The 8,341-nt window shown below is 35.2% G+C and overlaps 2 protein-coding genes across 2 annotated transcripts; both read left to right on the forward strand.

The window, feature by feature from the left end:
* The first annotated feature begins 305 nt into the window (after positions 1 to 305).
* On the forward strand, positions 306 to 1,025 carry LOC117779822 (polycystic kidney disease 2-like 1 protein). The gene is made up of 2 exons (XM_034616143.1): positions 306 to 716; positions 773 to 1,025. Exons 1-2 carry the CDS (start codon positions 340 to 342, stop codon positions 1,023 to 1,025), a joined length of 630 nt encoding a protein of 209 aa, XP_034472034.1. The 5' UTR covers positions 306 to 339.
* A 642-nt stretch (positions 1,026 to 1,667) lies between these two features.
* LOC117781631 (polycystic kidney disease 2-like 2 protein) lies at positions 1,668 to 2,705 on the forward strand. Its single transcript, XM_034618416.1, has 3 exons — positions 1,668 to 2,076; positions 2,132 to 2,182; positions 2,553 to 2,705. The coding sequence occupies exons 1-3, from the start codon at positions 1,709 to 1,711 to the stop codon at positions 2,698 to 2,700; spliced, it is 567 nt and encodes a 188-aa protein (XP_034474307.1). The 5' UTR covers positions 1,668 to 1,708; the 3' UTR covers positions 2,701 to 2,705.
* Positions 2,706 to 8,341: the final 5,636 nt, after the last annotated feature.

Raw genomic sequence — 8,341 nt, forward strand, 5'->3', positions numbered from 1 at the left:
GCCACAATTGGTAAGCTAAGTGGGAGAGAATTGATGCTTAAAACTTATCCAAATATTATCACAGTAACTCAAACAACTTACGATTCTAAAATGTATTTTTATTCAAAGATGTGGGGTCAACAGTTGGCCTCGAGAGAGGCAGCTATAGAGCCGGGACATATTGCAATATTTAATAACATTCACAATTACCAACAATTTTGGGACTTTGTTCAATTTAAATTTCTACCACTGCTTGATCAAGGAGATTTTAATCGAAACGATTCGGCATATATATATAAGTTCACCAATGAGACAAGACAGTTTGATGCGATTTTTGGGAATGTTAGCAATCGTACGATAATGCATGGAAATGTATTGCTTGGACCACCGAGACTTAGGCAAATACGTGTCAAAAAGGGGCAGTGTAAGTATCATCCAGTTTTCTCCAAGTATTTGCCAGAATGCTATTCGCCCTACACTTGGTTAACTGAGAATCGTGACGAGTACAAGGGAATCAAGTGGCAAAGCATGTCTAAGGCCGGTGCGACCCCACTCTGGGGAGAGTTCGAGATATATTCTGGTGCCGGATATATAACAAATTTCAGCTATGACAATGAAGAAAATATTCAGTTGGTCAAGAAACTTAGACAGGAAAATTGGATTAATCATGGCACGCGTTTACTTCTACTAGAATTTAGTTTATATCATGTGAACACTCGTCTTTTTGAGTTGGTTAAGTTAGTAAACATCTATCACTATATATATTTCTTGCCTTATGATGCTGATCCCATAGATTTATGGTAGAGATTCCTCCTACAGGTAGTTGTATACCCATGGTAAAGTTGCGCACTCTTCGACGTGAATCTTTCATCAATAATCCATCCTGGTTAATGAGCTTTATTACCTTTGCCTACTACGTTTTTATCTGTTCCAGCAGCTACAGGGAAATTTTTCTTATTAATGCAATGGGCTTTTGTAATTATATAAGAGTCATGATTAATCTGGCAGACTTTTCGTGCTGTTTGGTAATTGAAATTATCAACTGAAAACCAAGTCTAATAAATCACCCTTAGTTGTCTTTTTTGATGTTTTTTCTAAATTTCACACACTTTATCATAATAGAGGGTGTAATGCGCCATGTGAAGAGTAGCGATCAGTATATTAGTCTCGATATGTGTTGGGAGATAAATATAATATATAATAATATTGCTGGATTTGTCCTATTCATTGTCTGGATTCGACTGCTACACTTTATGGTCTTTAATCGTACAATGGTCATATTTGTATATTTGATGCGAAAGGTATGTAGTCACAAATTTCAAATTACTATATGAGTAGACATATGGAAGTTTAAAGAAAATTAAATAAGTGTATCCAAACTCAAAGATACAAATTGTTGATGAGAAAGAACACATCGATTTCAGCTTTGAGTTCTAATAATTCAAAGACGTTATACATTTTTTTAAAATTTTTTATTTTATAACATTCTTGAGATACATTTCTTTAAGATATTTTTATAAAAAGTATACCATTTATTTATATATATTTGTATATTATATATTTATTTTTTTCATATTTTAATTTCATATTTATTTTTTAGAGCATAAAAGAAATAACTGGCTTTCTGTTAATACTCTTTGTTGTATTTATGGCTTATGCACAGTGTGGCATGACTTTATTTGGTGGCAACGATCCACAGTTCTGCAATTTGTTTACCTCAACATTGACCATGGTGCGATGGACTGTGGGCAATGCGCAGTACGATAAGATGCCAAAGTATAACCAGATTACCACATGGATCTACTACATATCCTTCGTTATCTTTGTGTATATTATGCTGATGCTTTCGTACCAGGCCATTGTGATCAACACTTACGATGAGGTTAAACAGGTTGTCATGACACGTCCCTCTCAATTGGGAACAGTCATTAAATTATTCATTAGAGATATCTACGACTTAATATATCTGCTAGTTTGTGGTAAGCGCAAACAAAGACCTTTAATTGATTTGGATGTAAAAAGTGAACATGGATCAGAACAGCGCATAGATCCACGACAGGCAGCTGAAATGGCTGCCATGCGTCAAATGGAGCAAAAGTGAGATACTTAACTGAGATAAATTAAATTTTTTCCGTTAAATAAATTATCACAGATGTCCTAATAGCATATCACAACCAGATTATCTACTTGGGCGGTTGGTACGGTGAGTTGAAATGGAGTCTTAAGCCCGACAATGCAGGGATCGCTAATAAAATTTTATTTAAAAAAAATTAATTTTACCTCTAACAAAAAAAAAACCATTTAAAAAATAACTAAATTTCAATTTTTCGTATAAAAATCTAAAATAATAATTTTCTTACATCACATGTCGTTATAGGACAGATATTTATTAAAATTTTATTTTTGAATTTCATAGTAAAATTTAATTTTTATATGAAAAAATTAATTTTATTACATTTTTTATATTAATTATACATTTTGGTAAAAAAATAAGAGTTGAAATTAATTTTTATAACAAACATTTCTCTTATCCTGCAATAAAGCTTACAAACTTTATGAACTTTTTTTTGCAGCACTGCCAAACGCATTAAGGAGTTGGAGGAAGTCACTAACCAGGGCTTAAAGCGCCTCCTTGAATACTATAATATCTTACATAAGCAGCATAACATGGCAGCGATGCGTATTAATGGCACTGAACCAGATTATGAAACCGTTGTTTAACCCTTTTAATTAAATGTTCTAATTAATATTTAATTTAATAATAAGTGAATCTCAAATAGTTACTTAATTGTATTTTAAAAATGTCAACTATTTCCCTTAAGTTCATAAATAGTAAATTGTAACAAAAAGATAGGGAATTTTTTGTGATCCATTTAAATCAAATAAAGTTGGCTGAATAATAAGATTATTTCTACAACTCTATTATTAATTTTAGACTCGAACTAGAGCCATTTGTGTTTCGAAAAGAAATCAGTAATATAGAGATTCATATAAACTAGTACTTTAGTAAAATGTAAATAAAATATTAAGGAATCCAAAAGAGAAAAATAAACTGAATTTATAAATTATAATGTTTACTCATTACTTGTTGAACACTCGGAATATATCTCATCATTGTTGTTAATACATAATTTAGTTAAGGTTTGCATAATTTCAGTTTAACAAGCATTTGAGTTGCGCTTACTTTGTGTTAAGTCTCCCGTTGTTGGGCTGAGCTCATTATGTGCTTGGTAATGGCTGTTTATGTGCAATAATACTTGTAAAGAACGCAAAATAAAGTAAAAGAAAATAAAATAAGGATACGAATACGAATACAGGAAGAGAGAGAGAGAGAGATAGAGAGTGGGGGAGGAAGCGCTGCAGACAAACTGAAATATGAAAGCGCAAATAATGTTTAAACAATTTGTTGTCGTTGCGTTTCATTAAGTGTCCATTTGCTACAGCTGTCTGTCCCTCAACTTGCAACATGCCAACTCCCCCGCCCTTGCTGCATACCGATTGGACAACCGCTTCCTGTTGGACCTGACTGACTTTGGTAGCTGTCGTTATAATTTGCAAAGCTCTGCACAATACTGAAACGAAAAAAAAAGAATACAAAAATAAAATGATTAAAATTAGTAATAAAATGAAAAGCAAAGTGAAATGGCCGTAGGAGAAAGAAGGCAACTTGTTGCTGCAGAAGCACAAGCAGGACCAGGACTAAGAGGACGCTATGTTGTTGCCAGGGATGCTTGTGATTTCCTGTGAGACGGCGGCAACTGCTAACTGGCAACGGACAATGGACAGCGCTTCCTGCAACATCCACAACGCGAAATTATTATTGCCTTTTGCCATCCTCTTTATATGTGCATTGTTGTTGTGGTTGTTGCAGTCTTTTTGTTTGTTGCTCTGTAAAAATAATTATTTTTATGCTAGCAGCAGTAGTCGTGTGGTGTTGCAAGTGGCAAGTGGCAGGTCTGCTGGTCGCTTCAACTGCAGTGTATGCCGTTCTTCTTCTTCCCTCTGCTGCTCTTCGTTTTCATGCCACTTGAATGACTCATTAAAAGTGATTTCATTTTTATAAACATTTTTCTCTCTCGCTGCGGTTGCTGACGGCATCGTCGAGGCTTAGCGCCTTATCAGCAATGTCTCGCTCTCTCTCTCTCTCTCTCTCTGTCTGCCTCTTGCTGTCTGTCTCTTGCTGTCTGTCTCTTTCTATGTCTGCCTCTCATTTAATTTACTTGGGAGTTTACTTATTTAATTCGCTTAGCTACTTTTTACTTCGCCTTCTGGCTATCGCTTCCTTTGTGCGTAAATCCTTCACAGAAAAAAAGGGACATTTGCCTTTCTCAGATAATCGCTCTGAGTCACTTCGAGTTCTCGTTCAGCAGCTTCTACTTCTTGTTGTTCTTGTTGTTTCTGTTGCCCAAACGACTTGACAGTTACTTTACGTAATAGGATATCAAATTGCATTGCTGCTGTTACTGTTGCAACTGGAACATCTACAACATGCCACTTGGCTGCCGCTTGTTTGCCTTTTGTCAGCTTTTTTACCTAATTCCCTAGATTATCTGCATTATGCGCCACGTTGGGCGCATAATAGCAACCATCATATAGTATATAGGCCTTACGGAAAAGTTTCCTCCCAAACCCTTGTCTCTGCCTCTGCCCAACGCCCATGTTGCCGTTGGCGTTGCATATGAGAGTGGACACTTGAGCAACAACTGCAACAGCAACGGGTGTTACGATAGTGTTGACAACAAAACAGACTAACCCCAGGACAGGATGCAGCTGCATCCACACACCACAACAACCCGCACACACACACACACACATGCACACACGCACTGAGAATTGCGTTCGTTTCTATGCCAACTTTGGGGTAAATTAAACCAATCCAATTTAAATTGCTAATTTATTATATAAGAATTGTGTAATACATTGGAAATATTTATATTCATATATTAATTGTAACGAATAAATAATTAACTAAATAAGTACTATTATTAAAATCTAATTCGTAAGCATTAACGTAAGAGATTACATTTTTAAATTCGTGTGAAAGCTACTAATATAATCAAATTATAAGTAATATTTACGTTGATATTACCCAATAATAAAAATAATTTCTCTAGCACTCATATAACTTTTATTATAAAATGATTTATAAACAAATAGAACAAATATAATGAAATATAATACATAAAAATATTATTTCATTTTTTATCTAAATGTTATCATCAGTTTCGCATTAGAAAATATGTTAGTAGCAAATATAAAAAATTAGTTTTATGCCTTTAGTCATACACTAGAATTGCCAACTAATGTCTATGTTTAGTGATAGAAAAATGTTTATGAAAACGAAAAAATTGGTATAACATTAAAGTACATTAGATACCTTACTCTCCTCGATACTAGAGCATTTCATATAGATATTGAAATAGTGGAAAGTTATATTAAAAAGTTGAAATTAATGAATTAAAATTCAATGAACAAATATGTTTAAGTCTTAAATTAGAATTGAATTAAAATTTCAAAATTTCATTTAAATTTGAACGCCGACTATCTATCAGACGAGCAACATAATTTGATTGCTTGTTATAAAAGTGTTCTCTTCAGTTTTTTATATCTATAAGCAGCCACTGTGTTAGTTAATTTTTTTCTCAGTGCACACACACACACACACTCGATTGCCTTTCATTGCATTAGGCGTATGACAGTGACCAATAAATTTCTATTTAGCCATGAGCAGCGACAGGCGGGAGTGAGAATGAGAGAGTTGCGGGACAAAGTGGAAATGGAGGAAGAGAGGAAGGGCTACTAACTAACGGCTACTGTCAGTGCAGGCCGTGAGCTGAAGCTGAAGCTCCAATGAAGCGGCACGTGGAAATGCTTGTAATTGCATCCGCGACTCCCGCTGGAGATGGAGATAGAAACGGGAATGGGAATGGGAATGGGAATGGAAACGGAGACTCTGATGGTTCGATGGTGGCACGGGGCACAACATGCAGCTATAATTTTGACGCTTGATTGATCAAAGCAGCAGCCGGCAATGTGGTTATTGTTGCTGTTGTTTTATTTGTCGCATTTTTATTGGCGAGCAAGGCAGTCAAAGAGCTGCTTATTTACTTTGCTTGGTAACAAACTATTTTATTGGCTTATTGAACCCCCATCAGAGTCAAGGGTTGTTACAAGATACAAAACGCTAGATACAGATACACATGTATCTGCTAGTTACTAACCGCGACAACAGCTAACTTTGGCCAACTAACATTGTTGTTTCTCTGTCTGGTTATCTATGCTGCGCTCAGCTGCAATAAATCAAATTTTAAATCGCTTTGAGCCAAGTTAAATTGCAGCCGGAAGTTTGAGATGCGGGACTAATAATCCAGTATCGAGTCCAGCATTGACTGCAACCAACAGCTTATCAATAGTTGGTAGAAAGTTTCAACCAAGAAGAATTTGCGTGCTGCCAGCTAAGCAAATTGTGGCTTATAGTTATAGTTTAAACTCTAAAATTAAGCTGTCAAACCTTACAAAATATCAAAAGGATCGTTACGGATTCAAGAGAATATCATAAATTTTATTTAATTTAATATACTCGAGTTGACAAACTTTCAACTGTCATAATTTGAAGAAAACTGACCCGATTTTCAATCAGAATGCCATTTTGATCATGATTCGGTCTCTTAATTCATACTGCATTTAAATTTTTTGCATTAAGAAATTTTTATTATTTTTTAACCATCATAGTCATGGTTCAACATTATGAAAATTCAACATTTTAATTCTCAAGTTTTTACTTTTAATTAACTCATTATATCGTACTTAGTATAAAACCACCCTTTAAACTTGATTCTGACGTTTTTAATTTTCTTGTAAAAAATCAAGCCAAAACTAAGAAATATTTTGACTTGTAAAATTCCTAGGTCAGAGGCTTGAGCAACTTCAAACTGTCGTAACTTTGGCAAAACTGTTCCGATTTTCAAGCGGAATGTCCTTTTGATTATGGTTTGGCATCTCAATTTATTCTGCATTCAAAACTTACTTCGATGTCATAAATATTATAAAACGACATCTCATCACTTTAAAATGTTTCAAAATTTATTTGGTGTATCGTTTTTGTACCGAATCCGAAGGAAGAAAACTGAAATAAAACCTTTTACCGAAATAGTTGTATCGGAACGTACCGGACCGAAACCGTAACCTTTATTGGTTTCGGTTTGATTCTTTGTAATTATAAAATAGGGTGATATGTATGTAAATTTTTTTCTTCTAAATGATCTCCCCTTTCATTATACGAAATTTCATCCTTAAAATAAAATAAATGGATAACTAATGGATAATTGTTGAAATTGGCCTTAAAATTAAAATATTAGTTGTTGATTTTAAGCATTCAATTCATACTAAGCTTCCACTTTTGCTTTGTTTGTGTCAATACCAATAATACTAACAACTAGTGCATGCCGATAATTTCCATTTTAAAATCAAATGCAGTGAAGCATGACACACAGTATGAATAGACAAAAAAATGTACATATATTAATTGGCATGTCCAGAAAAAGAGCAAATGATTTCAAAGAAACGAAATTGAAGCAATGTCACATAACAATGAAAACCAAATATGGTTTCAGCTAGACATGAGCTGCAGAAAAATGCAAAATATATGCCTTTATTGCATTGTTACCTATGACCTGATCTACTCTTTATGCAAGGTAACGAGTTGTGGCGAAAGTTGCAAACAAGGGAGAAAGGAGAAAGAGCAATCTGGGTGTACACGTACTTGTATCTGCAAGATACACAAAGTCCACAAAACTGGCCACGGATTTTGGCTTAGGCAAATGTAGCTAATAAAACAATTATGCAATGTAGCAACAACAATAACAACGAGCAACGAGCAACGAGGGTAACAAAGGCAACAATAAGTTCAATGCAACACAGGCAACTCATCTTCATCATCGTCATCATCATCAACGTCGTTATCATCAACATTGTTGCAGTTGTAGCTTTTGTGTGCCATTGTCTGCCTGGCGGCCAGTAACTGTAACTATGCGAAAACTAGGCGCAACACACACACACACACACACATGCATATGCATATATATGCGGATGTAATTTGTGTGTGTGTGTGTATGTGTGTAAAGTATGCCAAACAATGGCGCCTCCAATGCCAGACCACAAAAGCCGCTTCGTGCCAGGCTCAGCTCCCACTACCACACCCTCCCCTCCACCTCCCCTTCTCATCACGTCACCTCCCCACTTCGTCGACTAATGCATGCGAAATGAAATGCAGGCGGCTCATAGCCATCAGCTTTTGGCTGCAGCATAAGTTGCGTTTCGGACACCAACCGACAACTGAGGAAGATGTCCGCACAATGGCGTT

Source organism: Drosophila innubila (assembly GCF_004354385.1).
Source record: "Drosophila innubila isolate TH190305 chromosome 2L unlocalized genomic scaffold, UK_Dinn_1.0 4_B_2L, whole genome shotgun sequence".
Lineage (NCBI taxonomy): Eukaryota > Metazoa > Arthropoda > Insecta > Diptera > Drosophilidae > Drosophila > Drosophila innubila.